The sequence below is a fragment of the Octopus sinensis genome, linkage group LG11, assembly GCF_006345805.1.
Source record: "Octopus sinensis linkage group LG11, ASM634580v1, whole genome shotgun sequence".
In the NCBI taxonomy this organism is placed as follows: Eukaryota; Metazoa; Mollusca; class Cephalopoda; order Octopoda; family Octopodidae; genus Octopus; species Octopus sinensis.
The window spans coordinates 18,602,230-18,618,993 of record NC_043007.1 but is presented as its reverse complement, the minus strand read 5'-3'; the positions used below and the strand labels follow the sequence as shown (position 1 = coordinate 18,618,993).

The following is a 16,764-nucleotide window of genomic DNA, read 5'->3' as shown; positions in this document are numbered from 1 at the left end:
CCAAATATAGCCCCTTATACCTACCTTACAATATCATTCTAAAAATAAACTACCACATCATTCATCAGAATCTTGAAGCTATGAGATTATGCATGATTAATTCATAATAATATGAATAAATAAGCATCACATTTGACAGAGTAATCTGAATGCTGAAGGATTAAGATAGTACAGGTATGTGATTACCTGTATAATTGTTATGTTCACCTGTTTTGTTGTGTTGACTGTTTCTGTTATGTTGACTCTGTTTGCCTGTGTTATTGTGTTAACTATGTTCACCTCTTCTGACCATTCAACTAATTTCTTGGCTGGACTGTCCATGTGTTTTAATAATAATAATAATGAACTTGTTGTATACAGTGCTCGGGTGCACCACAACTTGTCAAAAGTGCATGTAAAGCATATGCAGTAATGTACAAATGTCTGGAAAGTGAACAGTGTATGAGTCAGATACATGCTTGCGTGTGTATGGAGGGAAGAAAATCAGGTGTAGTGTTGGCGAATCTCAGGAAGCATGGAAGTTTTGAAGGATGCAGTGCTCCGACAACTAACAACTGATGTCAGCAGTTTGTTCCATGCTTCAGCAACTCTTAGCATGAAAAAAATGTTTCCGAAAGTCATGGGAGCTGTGCTGTTTTCTGACTTTGTAAACATGTCCACAGGTGTTAGACAGGTGGAGTTTGAAAAGGTGCTCAGAGTTATTGTTTGTAAGATGGTTGCTGCATTGGTTCTGTCCACCTGTGTTGTTGTTGTTGTGTTGATTGTGTTTGCCTTGAGTTAATTTACTTGCACAATAAATATTCACCATATCTATCTACTTCAGCCTGAACCTGAGAAAAAGATTTGGAATTTTCTGAAAGATGACTTCATACTCGACAGCACCAAAATGAAAGATTGGGACAAAAAAGCGAGTGTATAATTTTAAATAAATTGTTTAAACAGTATCTTCGTGTCACTTGATGTTTTGAAGTTTGTATCATCATCATCATCATTCTTGTTATTTCATTATTAAAAGCCAGGAGTGGCTGTGCTAGTAAGTAGCTTGCTTACCAATCACATGGTTCTGGTTTCAGTTCCACTGTGTGGCACCTTGGACAAGTGTCTTCAGCCTCAGGCCGACCAAAGCCTTGTGAGTGGATTTGGTAGATAGAAACTGAAAGAAGCCAGTCATATGTATATATATATATATATATACATACATATATATATATATATATATATATATATATATATATATATATATATATGTTATATTTCGGAATGGTCACACGACTTCACATAAAAAATCTTGCACAACAAATATTTAAACGTATATATATATATGTATGTGGAGGCGCAATGGCCCAGTGGTTAGGGCAGTGGACTCGCGGTCGTAGGATCGCGGTTTCGATTCCCAGACTGGGCGTTGTGAGTGTTTATTGAGCGAAAACACCTAAAGCTCCACGAGGTTCCGGCAGGGGATGGTGGTGATCCCTGCTGTACTCTTTCACCACAACTTTCTCTCACTCTTACTTCCTGTTTCTCTTGTAGCTGTATTTCAAAGGGCCGGCCTTGTCACTCTCTGTGTCACGCTGAATATCCCCGAGAACTACATTAAGGGTACATGTGTCTGTGGAGTGCTCAGCCACTTACACGTTAATTTCACGAGCAGGCTGTTCCGTTGATCGGATCAACTGGAACCCTCGTCGTCGTAACTGACGGAGTGCTTCCATTCCATATATATGTATGTATATGTTTGTGTGTCTGTGTTTGTCCCCCCAACATCGCTTGACAACTGATGCTGGTGTGTTTACGTCCCTGTAACTTAGCAGTTTGGCAAAAGAGACCGATAGAATAAGTACTAGGTTTACGAAGAATAAGGCCTGGGGTTGATTTGCTGGACTAAAGGAGTTGCTCCAGCATGGCCACAGCCAAATGACTGAAACAAATAAAAGATTATAAGCAGTGTGCTGACAGAATTCTTAGCACATTCAACAAAACGCCTATCAGCATTTCTTCACTCATGACATTCTTAGCTCAATTCCCACCAAGGTCGATTTATAATGACATAATACTAAGGTGTTGAGCTGGCAGAATCATTAGCATGCTGGGTGAAATGCTTAGTGGTATTTTGTCTGTCACTACATTCTGAGTTCAAATTCCTCCGAGGTCGACTTTGCCTTTCATCCTTTCAGGGGTCAATAAATTAAGTACCAGTGAAACACTGGGATCAATGTAATCGACTTGTCCAATCATCATCATCGTCATCATTTAATGTCCGTTTTCCGTGCTATCACTGGTTGGATGGTTCAACTGGGGTCTGGGAAGCCAGGAGGCTGCACCAGGCTCCAGTCTGATCTGGCAGTGTTTTCTACAGCTGGGAGCCCTTCCTAACGCCAACCACTTCGTGAGTGTAGTGAGTGCTTTTTACGTGCCAGGGGAGGCTGGCAGCAGCCACAATCGGTTGGTGCTTTTTACGTGCCACTCCCCCAAAATTTCAGGCGTTGTACCTTTAGTAGAAAGGATCATTATTATTATTGTCATCAGATGTAGTAGTAATAGTTTCTTCACCATATGGTTTTAGGGTGCCCTGCTGTTCTTTTCCCTTCAGACTGCCACTTCAGTGCCACCAAGTCACTTTTGCAATCTTGTCTGAGAACATGTCCGATCCAGTTCCAGCATCTGTGTCTTATTTCATCATTTAGCCTGTCGATGCCTGTTGTCATCTCAATTGTGTTATTTCTTTGCAGCCATTTGAATAAGAAATAAAAAGCTGAAAGTTAATTCTAGCTTCACTTCCAAATAATTTGGGAATTTTAATCACTAGTGAGAATGATATGGATACACTATCTGCTGGAAATAGCAGCCAAATCTTTAATACCATACTGTCTTTAAAAATTAAATAAAAAAGAAAAGAATAAACCATTATAGTTAGCATTTGTTGAAATGAAGGCCTTTCATATGTTATCATGCTCTGTAATCTGGTAACCACTAAGAAAACAATGCTGACAAATGACTTGTAAAGGCAATACAAGCCCTATACAGAGATGATGCTCTATGCAAAGTGATATTTGGCACTGAGTTCAGGAAAGAATTTAGAAAGCAGGTAAGGGTCCATCATGTTTCAGTACTCAGCCCCATTTTTGTTTATTATAGTTTTACAGGCCACAATAGAGGAGTTTAAGACCAGCTGTCTGTTGGAAGTCTTGTATGCCAGTGACCAATTCCTTATTGCTGAATCTGTCAAAGAATTACGAGAAAAGAAATTCCAAATGAAGAAGCATAACATAGAATCAAGAAGCTTCAAACAGGACTATGCTGACATTTGAGAAGCAACCATTCTCAGAATGCAGAGAATAACTAGGGAGGATTCCCATATGGTGTACCCAGTGTATACAATGGGGGCAAAAAAAGGTATTGTGGGGTCACAAACAGGCTCATAGGAAAGGACAACATTGTGTGTAGAAGAGGTACAAGAATAGTTTACTGATTGTACTATGGAGGTAGAAGTTCTGTGAATGACAGAATTCTGGTTTAAACACCCTCAACTTTGTATTTGTCAGAAAATGTTCGTGAATGTGTGCTCTACACACGGAATACATATGATTATAAACAAAAAATTTTCAGCCCCACCCTATAAATCCTCAAATTTCCGTTTTAAAATCAGGGTTTCTAATACGGACAGTTCTAATTTTCTGCTAAAATCCCAGCAACGAACCACCCTTGGGTGCATCATCAAATGTGTGTAGGAGGAGAAAAATATTGAAAAACATCAATACATGTCAGAGTGACAACGAGGTATCAGGTGGTCGTGGGATGTGCTAAAAACAATAGCTAAATCACTCTTAAATCACACACATTTAGGATCTTTTTACTTTGACCGGCACATTTAAAAAATATTTTTCTGTATGTAACATTCTACGAAGTTTAAAAGTGTTTAGTTACAAAAAATTATTTTTTAAATGTGCCGGTCAAAGTGAACAGATCCCACATTTATTTTTGATAATCTCGTGTGTAGAGCACAAAATCGCAAAAGTTTTCTGAAGATTAAAAAAAAATAAAACAAGTTACGAGGGGTGCTTAAAGCAGAATTTCGCCCCGTAAACATAAGCACAGGAGGCGGCTGGTTTCAGGAACCTATTACCTCCACCACCAATAAAGGATTACCTTTCCCAGTGGAAGGTAGATTGTCCGATACTCGTGTATTCAGCGCAATGTTAAAGAGAAGTGACGCGTAGACATTAAATGCCGAGAATGTATGAAGAAGAAATAAGGAAGAATGTATGGGAAGCAATACAGAACGAAATGCCCAGCTGGGGAAGACCCACCCAATTCATGGCAGTTTGGGAAAGCAGTGATGACGATGACAGAGTAGAAACTGTGATGATAGTTGTGGTACTCGCAGCAGTAGGGCGATGGTGGTGGTAGTAAGATTGTGGTTGTGATGGTGTTGGGATTAACGATTGTCATGTAGGTAGTGCGTGAGGTTGTCATGGCTACACTTCCGCTTGTCTGACCGACCGTTAAGTTGAACCTGTCCACTTTCAAGGTAATCAAAAGAATAATTTCGTATTTCCTCGTTCGTGACACTTATAGAAACAATGAGTTGTGGTATTCATCCATCTCCCAAGTGCATTAGTTATCACCGACTTATTTGTTATATTGTTTATTGACTTCACTTTTGGTGTGTTTACATCACGTTAAGCCATTCAACAACATTCACCTAGATTATCCGGCACCAATAGACATTCCGGCAAGTACACGATACCTAAAATAATTACAAACTTTATTTAAAATCATTTTTAAGGTGGAAGAGTGAAGTGAAAAATAGATTTGAGTAGAAAGGAATAAGAAGATCGGAAGAAGAAAATGTATCTGTTTTTGTATGGGGGACTTGTCTCTGTGAAACATTCAAAAGCTTATAGTATACGCGATGGATTAACGGAGAATCTTGCCTCCCAGAATATAGAAACATTTCCCATGGCACCAGTAGACAAAATGGAAAAGGTTTTGTCCCGGAGGATAGCGAGGGAGATGCGTTGGAATAGCCACTCTGACTCCACGGGGCTCGCACTTGCAGACAGCAATCTCCGCCCCGATATCGGTAATCGGGGATATGGTCCGGGGGCCAAGTGTGCTGGAGGTCTGCATTGTTACAAGTTCGACCATAAACCTGTCGGAAAGTTTGACTGTTTTTCTCAGCCTGACGAGCAGCGGAGCCTGGGTTGGTAGCTGACAACACCAAGCTGCCGCTGGAGGTGCCACAGCATGTGTCATCTGGCATCCCAGATGAAGGGCCTTCTGTCACTGTGAGAGACAAGATTCTCCGCTAATCCACCATGCACACTATAAGCCTATGGTCTCACAGAGATACATTCTGAGTATAGAAATATACACATATTCTTCTTCCTATCTTTTCATTGTTTTTAAAATCAAATCAGTTTTTTTACTTCACCCTTCCTCCTCTGTCTTTTAAGGTTACGCAGGGTGGAAATCAAATCTTTGAGGCGCTTGTCCAGATTCGTAAAGCATCTAATTGTTTCGTTTTTCACTTAAACAATTTCATTTTTATAATTTCGCTCTATCTCTCATACGAAATGTTTAAAAGTTAAAACATTGACTCTTTTTCGTTTTCCTTATAAATGTTTGAAATGTGTTTTTCTACTTTGTGTATTTTGATTTTTCTTTTAAACGTTTAAAAGTCATTTCACGGCTCTATATATCTTATAAATAGCACCTTAAAATTCCCAAAGAAGTATCTTCTCAAAGTGTTGTTAGTATGATTTAACCCCAGGTAGGGCATTCCCGCTGTTCTCATCTTATTTTTTGTGGAGGCGCAATGACCCAGTGGTTAGGGCAGCGGACTCGCGGTCGTAGGATCGCGGTTTCGATTCCAAGACCGGGCATTGTGAGTGTTTATTGAGCGAAAACACTTAAGCTCCATGAGGCTCCGGCAGGGGATGGTGGTGAACCCTGCTGTACTCTTTCACCACAACTTTCTCTCACTCTTTCTTCCTGTTTCTGTTGTACCTGTATTTCAAAGGGCCAGCCTTGTCACTCTTTGTGTCACGCTGAATATCCCCGAGAACTGCGTTAAGGGTACACGTGTCAGTGGAGTGCTCAGCCACTTGCACGTTAATTCCACGAGCAAGCTGTTCCGTTGATCGTATCAGCTGGGACCCTCATCGTCGTAACCGACGGAGTGCTCCTACTACTACATCTTATTTTTATTTTTTTTAAATAGGATTGTATTATCTAGTATACGGTGTCTTGCTCTGTCTCTTTTTCTTTTCTTTCTATTTTTAAAGTTCTAGATAGCAAGAGAACAGACAAAACTCTACTTCCTTCGAGAAAATGGCTTTGCTCAATATGTAGGAAAGATGTTGGCAGAAATTTTCTGCAGTGAACTCAGTGCAAGCCATGATCCATTCTTGAATTAATTCATTTTGGATATATTCTTGCATGGATCTTCTCTTCCTGGCCATTTGTGTTGTAGCCAATGTTCTTCCCTCTTTGTAGCAGCCCACATTTCACCTGCTATAAGAGAACGGGTGCGACAGTACCATTGAAGTCGGACAGTACAAATACTTACAAAATTCTATTTTATTTTATTTTATCATTTCTCTCTAGATAATATTACAATGGCTGATCCCAATTCAAGTAATATTGAGCAAGAAGAGGAGACAAACGTAGGCGAAGATGAGAATGCAGACCAAAGTGAGAGTATCATTCTGCAAGATGATGGTGAAGGCAGTCAGGAAGGGGATGAAGAAGGTGAAGGTAACATTCAGGGCTTAGTGACTTTTGGTAATGATTAAAACTTGCCTTATCTTAACTGCTACATCATATTTTCACATAATATAATCCCTTAGGTATTTAGAGCTAATCCTGCTAATCCTGCCTTAGTCTCAGTGAGACTCATGGTCTGTAAGTTTATCCAGTTCTGATAGCAATAAGGTTTTGGCATGGCAGCATGGTAAGATGATCCAAGGTAAGCACAGCAGGCCGTCCTGCAAGCCATGAACTCACTTCATTTGTCGGGTCTTCGCAGTCACAGCATATCCCCAGAGGTCTCAGTCTTTCGTCATTGCTTCTGTGAGGCCCAACGTTCGAAGGTCCACCTCATCCCATGTCTTCCTGGGTTTACCTCTACCCCGGATTCCTTCAACTGTTTGGGAGTGGCACTTCTTCACACATCTCTCCTCATCCATCCTTAGTACATGACCATACCAACACAAATGTCTCTCCTGCATGCCACATCCAATGCTTCTTATGCCCAACAGTTATCTCAGGACGCTTACACTCTGTCGTGCATGCACACTGACATTACACATCCTGCAGATCATGCTAGCTTCATTTCTTTTAAGCCTACACATGTCCTTGGCAATCATGGCCCATGTTTCACTGCCGTGAAGTATGGCGGTTCGCACACATGTGTCATACAATCTACCTTTCATTCTGAGAAAGAGACCCTTTGTCGCCAGTAGGTGAAGAAGCTTTCTAAACTTTTCCCATGCTATTCTTATTCTAGTGGTAACACTCTCTGAGCATCCACCCCCACTACTAACTTGGTCACCCATCAACTACTTCTAGTTTCTCCCACTGGAGTTAGATGGAATCTGTTTTCTGAGTATCTGTGGTGTCTATTGCCCCAGTGCATCTGCCACACACGATAGCTATCTTCTCGGTTAATTTTCCTTTGATGTTGCTGCACCTCTTATGTGTCCATAGCTTACACTGGGTACATCTTATGGAGTTTCTACCGACACCTTTTCTACAGATTGAGCAGGTCCACCTACCTGAGGGGTGGGAGTGAAGAGTTCACCTTCCTGCTTACTAGAACTTTGGTTTTTGCTACATTGATTCTAAGGCCTTTTGATTCCAAACCTAATTTCCACACAAGCATCTTATTATGTCTGACAAGTGTCATATTATGTCTTCAACTATAGCCCCAAGCTGACCAAAGCCTTGCGACTGGATTGAACAAAAGAAGCCCATCACACACATGTGTGTGTGTGTGTGTATGTGTGTGTGCACATGTGTGTATGTGTCACTGTCTCCTTGTGTTAGATGTAAACTCCAGGTGTTAGTTGTAAACAAGTGCCACTGTCATGCCAGCAGTGTCATTCATTCCCATTCTTCCTAGAAAACATGTCTGGCCATGGGGAGATATCACCTTGCTTGGAAACAGGTTAGCGTTGGAGACAAGAAGGGCATCCACCCTTAGAAAATCCACCTCTAGCTACGTCACTGATAAATACACATATATAAAGTAACCATTCTGTATATTCTACATACCCATTATTCCTTTATTGCCCACAAGGGGCTAAACATAGAGGGGATAAACAAGGACAGACAAAGAGATTAAGGCAATTACATCAACCCCAGTGCGTAACTGGTACTTTATTTATCGACCCCGAAAGGATGAAAGGGAAAGTCAACCTCAGCGGAATTTGAACTCAGAACATAATGGCAGATGAAATACTGCTAAGCATTTCGCCCGGCGTGCTAACGATTCTGCCAGCTCGCCGCCTAATTTTCTACATACCCCCATGCTGCACCATTGATTTAACCCATTAGCACTTAAACTGGCCATATTTGATCCAAATATTCTGTTTTATGTTCAAATAGGCCAGATTCAACTACTCGCATCTACTCTGAAGTGGTTGTGTGGTAAGTAGCTTGCTTACCAACCACATGGTTCCGGGTTCAGTCCCACCGCATGGCACCTTGGGCAAGTGTCTTCTGCTATAGCCTCGGGCCGACCAAAGTCTTGTGAGTGGATTTGGTAGACGGAAACTGAAAGAAGCCCGTTGTATATATGTGTGTGTGTGTGTGGTTGTGTGTCTATGTTTGCCCCCCCCCCCAACATCGCTTGACAACAGATGCTAGTGTGTTTATGTCCCCCGTAACTTAGCAGTTTGGTAAAAGAGGCCAATAGAATAAGTACTAGGCTTACAAAGAATAAGTGCTTGGTTCGATTTCCTTGACTAAAGGCGGTGCTCCAGCATGGCCGCAGTCAGATGACTGAAACAAGTAAAAGAGTAAGCATTTTGCCTGGTGTGCTAACAGTTCTGCTAGCTCACTGCCTTAGTAGTAATGATAATAATAATAATACTATTGCTTCTACATGTTTATACTGAAAAGAATGTTTTTCCATTTTTATTTTTTTCAAATGTTATTCATTTTAATTAATGTTAAAGTTTGTATTATAATAGACATACTGTTCTGGACTTTTGTTTGCAGAGGATGGATCTGAATTATCTCAGGATGAAGATGTTGAGTTGCCTGATGATGCATTAACTGATGAGGCTGATCAGTTAGCAAAAGCTGCAAGTGATGTGATGAGTGAAACTGAAAGTGCTTTGACACAAGGGTCTGTGATTGAGAAGATGGCTCCAGAGAAAGGCTCTAGAAGAGATATCGCATTATCAGAGGAAGAAGTAGTAGGAAGGTTTTTAAGTGAAGAAGATCAAAATCTTTTACAAACTCCTGTGAGCGTTGAAGAAACTGAGGTCAGTACACCTCAGGAAGAAGTTCTAGCAACAGAAGAAGAGTCATTGAAGGAGGAAGAGGAAGGTATGGACTTTATTAGAACAGTGCTTACTTTTTCATTAAGTAAATATCTACTCTGATATTTAAATCTCAGAATGAGATTGAAACAGTAATCGCTCGATAATGTAAAGTATAGAAGCCATCTTATCATGGCTAACCACATAGGGGAGGGGGTGTTACTGTAGCTTTATAGCCCCAAGAGATCTTCGTCTCCAGCTGGCTTTAGACACAATATCAGTGCCCTTGGAGTATTTGCAAAGGGAGGCCATCCCTTCCTCGCAAGCCTGAGTGATACGCTCGAACTAGTTTCGGGATATTTGTCCCTTGTCAACGGGCGGTAACCACCAGGATGCAACGAAAGTGAAGGCTTCCTTGCAAATATATAAGAGCTTTTCTAGTGGTGTTTGCCACTGATTTCGAAAAACTGACAGTAAGCATATTTAAATCTCAGAATGAGATTGAAACAGTAATCGCTCGATAATGTAAAGTATAGAAACCATCTTATCACGGCTAACCACATTGGGGAGGGGGTGTTACTGTAGCTTTATAGCCCCAAGGGATCGTCGTCTCTAGCTGGCTTTAGACACAATATCAGTGTCCTTGGGGTATTTGCAAAGGGAGGCCATCCCTTCCTCGCAAGCCTGAGTGATACGCTCGGACTAGTTTTAGTCCGGACTAAAACTAGTAATCCGGATACAGAAGCTGGAGGTTTGGAAGCAGTTGTCCCTAGTTATCTTCTTTCTCTTTGATTTTCAAAGAGATATTCACATCAGCAGGTCAGCTGACCTCTCTCCCGGTACATACATTTCTTGTCTACCCAAACGAACTTTGTTATTAAAACCCTTTGATTTTGTTGGATCCTGAAAATAATTATATGTATGTATGTGTGCATCATCTGTTGCTGGGGATGACATTTATTATTTGTTTTCTTTTCAATTTCTCTTCTTTTTCTTCTTCTTCAGAAGCAGTTGATAAAGCAAGCACACCTGATGTTGAAGGTAGGTTTCTGAGAATGTCCGTTACCTAGCTGCTCAAGATATTGATCAGACCTATCATCAAGATGAAGAAATGTGTGTGTGTGTGTGTGTGTGTGTGTGTGTGTGTGTGTGCATGTGTGTGCATGTAACAATTATTATTTAACTGTTTTCTTTCCAATCTTTTACCTTCTTTTTCTTCTTCAGAAGCAGCTGAAAAAGCAGAGGTACCTTTGGATGTCCAGCCCGCTGTCACAGGTAGGTTACTGAAAGAATTAATTTCCTAACTACTCATTATATCGTGCACACCCACCATCATGACCGAAAGCAATGTGTGTGGGTGTGGGTGTATGTGCATGTGTGTTTATATATATACACACATACACATATGTATATAACATGCACGCACACACATGTTTATGTGTACATACACAAACATATTTATATATCATCATCATCATTTAACATCCTCTTTCCTATACTCACATGGGCCAGACAGACACCCCTTTTAGCACCAACCCTCACTTATTTCCAAACGAGGTAGCATTTTACATAATCCATGTTTTTACAGAAGACTGGAAATGAACACCCTCACTTATATGATAGTGATGCTACTCTACAACCATCACGTGATATCAAGACAAGGGCTCACACACACACACACACACACACAATCATAGTGTTGAACATAGGCCAGACATGTTGGCATAGGGGACTGTTCAATACTATCTTCTATGATTATTGTCATTAATGCAAGCCTGGTAAAAGAAATGGTTATTTTCTTTGAGTAAAAGCAAACCAACAACCTTTTTTGAAATACATACCACTCGGGAAATTACTATACTTTCACCATTGCAATGAAACAATCTGGCATTAGGCTGCATGAAAAGACTTAAAGAATATTGAGATAAGAAAAACCCAACAATCTCAAATTTTTCAGAAAAACAATTACTTTAATGGCTACATTTGTTAGGAAGAAATATTCCACCTTACCAAGCAAAATCATTCAGCCAAAATGTACAAATGATAATGTTCTTTTTCTTCTTCAGAAGTAGCTGAAAAAGCAGAGGCACCTTTGGATGTCCAGCCCGTATGCGGGCGAAATGCTTAGCAGTATTTCATCTGGGTGAAGGTGCATGACTCAATGGTTAGAACGTCAAACTTACGATCGTGAGGTTGTGAGTTCGAATCCCGGACCAGGCTGTGTGTTGTGTTCTTGAGCAAGACACTTTATTTCACGTTGCTCCAGTTCACTCAGCTGTAGGAATGAGTTGCAACTTCACAGGTACCAAGCTGTATCGACCTTTGTCTTTCCCCTGGATAACACTGGTGGTGTGGAGAGGGGAGGCTAGTATGCATGGGCGACTGCTGGTCTTCCATAAACCACCTTGCCCAGACTTGTGACTAGGAGGGTAACTTTCTAGGTGCAATCCCATGGTCAGTGTCGTGACCGAAGGGGGTCAACAACAACAAGTATTTCATCTGCCATTATGTTCTGAGTTCAAATTCCACTGAGGTTGACTTTGCCTTTCATCCTTTCGGGGTCGATAAATAAAGTACCAGTTACGCACTGAAAGAATTAATTTCCTAAATACTCATTATATCGTGCACACCCACCATCATGATCATGTTGTTATTATGCTGCTGCTGCTGATGGTGGTGGTGGTGGTGGTGGTGGTGGTGGTGGTGGTGGGGTGATGATGAGGATGAAATTATTGTATACAGTGCTCAGGTGCCCCACAACTTATCAGAAAGTGCGTATAAAGTATATGCAGTAATGTACAAATGTCTGGAAAGCGAACAGTGTATGAGTCAGATACATGCTTGTGTGTGTATGGAGGGGAGAAAATCAGGTGTAGTGTTGGCGAATCTCAGGAAGCATGGAAGTTTTGAAGGATGCAGTGCTTCGACAACTAACAACTGATGCCGGCAGTCTGTTCCATGCTTCAGCAACTCTTAGCATGAAAAAATGTTTCTAAAGTCATGGGAGCTGTGCTGTTTTCTGACTTTGTAAACATGTCCACGGGTGTTAGACGGGTGGAATTTGAAAAGGTGCTCAGAGTTATAGTTAGTAAGATGGCTAATATTTTGTAAGACATAACAAAAATTCTCTGAGATTCTTTAGATGAATAGATACACATACTAGGGTGTATGTATTGACAGCTCAACCAACATACCAACTCAACCAACATACCAACTCAACCAACATACCAACTCAACCAACATACCAACTCAACCAACATACCAACTCAACCAACATACCAACTCAACCAACATACCAACTCAACCAACATACCAACTCAACCAACATACCAACTCAACTACATATCAACACCAGGAACTCTCTTAACTCAAAGTCTTGTCACCTTGTTAGTGACCAGCTTGAACTCTCTTAAAAAGAACCCAGTTTCCATCTACCAGATCAACTCACAAAGCTTTGGGATGCCCTGGGGCTATAGTAGAAGAGATTTGCCCAAGGTGTCACACAGTGGAACTGAACCCAAAACCATATGGTTTAGGAACAAAGCATCTTAACCACACAGCCATACCTGTGTCTGTATATATGTTTGTGTGTGTGTGTGTGTGTGTGTAAATCCTTTGTTGCAAGGTATGAACTGAGAAAATGAAGGTATGTAAAAGTTATTCTTCAATTGTTTTCTTTTCAATCTTTCTTCTTTCTTCTTCTTCTTTAGAAGCAGGTGATGTAGCCGTTGTTGAAGCAGGTGATGAAGCAGGTGATGTAGCCGTTGTTGAAGCAGGTGATGAAGCTATTTATGTAGATACTAGCTCAGGTATGTTTCTGAGAAAGTTAATTACTTGACTACTCGTGTTAATGGACAGAACTGTCAGTGCTGCGAAGAGGTGTGCATGGGTGCATCTGCTTGTGTGTGTGTGCTTATGTGTGTGTATACAAACACATGCATCATCATCATCATCATCGTTTAACGTCCGTTTTTCCATGCTAGCATGGGTTGGACAGTTCAACTGGGGTCTGGGAAGCCAGAAGGCTGCACCAGGCCCAGTCTGATCTGGCAATGTTTCTACAGCTGGATGCCCTTCCTAACGCCAACCACTCCGTGAGTGTAGTGGGTGCTTTTTATGTGCCACCTGCACAGGTGCCAGGCGAGGCTGGCAACGGCCACTATCGGATTGGTGCATTTTACGTGCCACCGGCACGGAAGCAAGTCGAGGCGGCACTGGCATCGGCCATGATTCGGATAGCGCTTTTTATGTACCACCGGCACAGAAGCCAATCTAGGCGATATTTATGTATACACACATGCGTATATTTATGTAGACACACATAGTGGAGGCGCAATGGCCCAGTGGTTAGGGCAGTAGACTTGCAGTCGTAGGATCGTGGTTTCGATTCCCAGACCGGGCATTGTGAATGTTTATTGAGCGAAAACACTTAATGCTCTATGAGGCTCCGGCAGAGGGTGGTGGCAAACCCTGCTGTACTCTTTCACCACACCTTCTCTCACTCTTTCTCCCTGTTTCTGTTGTACCTGTATTTCAAAGGGCCAGCTTTGTCACACTCTCATCATCATCATCGTTTAATGTCCACTTTCCTTGCTAGCATGGGTTGGACGATTCTCTGAGGTCTGGCGAACCAGATGGCTGCACCAGGCTCCAATCTTGATTTGGCAGAGTTTCTACAGCTGGATGCCCTTCCTAACGCCAACCACTCTGACAGTGTAGCGGGTGCTTTTACGTGCCACCGGCATGAGGGCCAGTCAGGCAGAAAAGGCAACGGCCATGCTCAAATGGTGATTTTTATGTAAGAGTACATATGTGTCTGTGTGTTTGTTTGTATGTTTTGTTTAAAATCCTAACAAGGATCTCAGAATATCGTGATGAAAGAGCTGAAGATGGAGAACTGCTGATTATAGTCATGATGGAGCCAGTAGGTACAATAAAATATACCTTCTTTCATGTGGGCAAGGATTAAAAATCTCTCTTCTGTAGTTTAGGTAGATGTGTGGGCTTTTTTATCAGTTAAACATAATCTGCATTCTCTTGCTGCAACTAAAATATGGTTTGCTCTTCTCTAAGATTCTCCACTCTGTATTGTACACCACGGCATTTTTCTTTAATAACTATATGTGCTTGGCCAGGGCTGTGGCATTTCATCTCTCTGGAATATTACAGGAGGACGTATGGCTATTGAAACTGGCTCTGAAGGGACCTTCTGTTGTTCCCGCATACTTCTACACATTTGGTTGCCTGTTTGGGCCTTTCAACGTTACATCTGTCTCATATGCAACTGTTTCCCTGTTACAGTGGTCATTAAGGAGACATGTGATGTTACCTCTACATGTGCATTCTGCCACTGTCTCAGGTGTGGTTGGTCATCCTACTAATATCTTCTTTTTACACTAGGGACACAGCTAAAGGAAACTCTTAAGGTGTGCCTATTAAAAAGTTTACTGAACCTATTCATACAGGAAGAGCATTCCAGGCATGATCATCCCATCTATTATTCATACATACCATCCATTTCTACCTCATCCAATGTTTTTTTCCTCTCTCAAAATGACATGGAGTGATTTCAGAGAGATTTAACTTTTGTGTTTAAAATAGAGAAGCTACAGTTGTTGCTGGGATTTCCACCTGTGATTTTTAGTATTTTGCACTTATCACATGTTTTTGTAGGATCTTAAATGGTTGCCAAATGTTCCTATCATGGAGGTTTGTTATTGTGGTGTTTGGTTTGGTCATGCTTCTTGTCATTCACATTCTCTTAACAGAAAAAAGTCACTGTGTTGAAACTCTGACGTCTGGCAGCTGACTTGGCAGACACCCATAAAATTATTGACCATCTTACAAACAATAACTCTGAGCACCTTTTCAAACTCCACCTGTCTAACACCCATGGACAGGTTTACAAAGTCAGAAAACAGCACAGCTCCCATGACTTTCAGAAACATTTTTTTCATGCTAAGAGTTGCTGAAGCATGGAACAAACTGCCGGCATCAGTTGTTAGTTGTTGGAGCACTGCATCCTTCAAAACTTCCATGCTTCCTGAGATTCAACAACACTACACCTGATTTTCTCCCCTCCATACACACACAAGCATGTATCTGACTCATACACTGTTCGCTTCCAGACATTTGTACATTACTGCATATGCTTTATACGTACTTTTGACAAGTTGTGGTGCACCTGACCACTGTATACAATAATTTCATTTTTATTATTATTTTATTATTAGGTCGACTTTACCTTTCATCCTTTCGGGGTCGATAAATTAAGTACCAGTTACGCACTGGGGTCGATGTAATCGACTTAATCCGTTTGTCTGTCCTTGTTTGTCCCCTCTGTGTTTAGCCCCTTGTGGGTAGTAAAGGAAAAAAAAAAAAATTATTATTATTATTCTATGTTTGACTTTTGCTTTATGTCTGTACAAGTTGGCTCCAAGTCTCACCCAGAGACCTCAAGAGACAACAGGTTGGAAGTTCTGTGCCATATATTTGGGGTATTTTTTTTTTTTGGTGTTGTACTAGTGAATGTCTAATACATAAAAATAAAATAATAAATAAATATATTAAAAAAATAAATAAATAAATAAAATAAAATAAAAATAAAAATAAAAAATCAAAAAAGTTTGTTTTAAACCTTGGGATTACATAGAGAGTATTTTGCGTAGGATATGAGCAGTTCCCATGAGCACTATCTTTTGAATTTCTGCCATATTATTATTATTATTATTATTATTATTATTATTATTATTATTATTATTATTATTTTATTATTATTATTATTATTATTATTATTATTCAATTGCTTTTTGCTTTTTCTTTTTCATTTTCTTTTTCTTCTTCAGAATCAGAGGAATCAGACGACTCAGAGGGACTTGTAGATCTAGCGTCAAGTGTTACAGGTTCGTTTCTCACAGAATCATGTCATTACTCATGGAATTATTCAGAATTGCCAACTTAAAGAAATTTGTAAGACTAAGTTTGTGTTTGCATGTATAAGTGTATACATACACATTATTAATACATACACAAACACAATCCCAAAGCCACACACATACATCATATATGTATTGGATTCCTTGTGTTGTATGTCTTGTATTCTGTTTTTTCGGTGTTTAAGAAAAATGTCCATTTCCTTCGTTTTGTGTTTATGTTTTCGTTTCTCATTGTGTTCGACGTTTTTCTTGGTGTCCTGTACCCATATATGCATGCATATATATACATATAGATGTAGGTACGTACATATATGCACGAAGGCGGCGAGCTGGCAGAA

At 40.5% G+C, this 16,764-nt stretch overlaps 1 protein-coding gene across 1 annotated transcript in view; it reads left to right on the top strand.

Moving 5' to 3' along the window:
• Positions 1-4,056: 4,056 nt before the first annotated feature.
• Positions 4,057-16,764, top strand: part of LOC115217474 (IQ and ubiquitin-like domain-containing protein) — a 33,878-nt gene continuing 21,170 nt past the window's right edge. Inside the window, exons 1-7 of the mRNA XM_036507164.1 lie at positions 4,057-4,161; positions 6,610-6,759; positions 9,226-9,558; positions 10,497-10,532; positions 10,716-10,766; positions 13,202-13,300; positions 16,337-16,393. Coding sequence (XP_036363057.1) covers positions 6,621-6,759; positions 9,226-9,558; positions 10,497-10,532; positions 10,716-10,766; positions 13,202-13,300; positions 16,337-16,393 — 715 coding nt within the window. The 5' untranslated portion in view covers positions 4,057-4,161; positions 6,610-6,620. The remainder of the gene's footprint in view (positions 4,162-6,609; positions 6,760-9,225; positions 9,559-10,496; positions 10,533-10,715; positions 10,767-13,201; positions 13,301-16,336; positions 16,394-16,764) is intronic.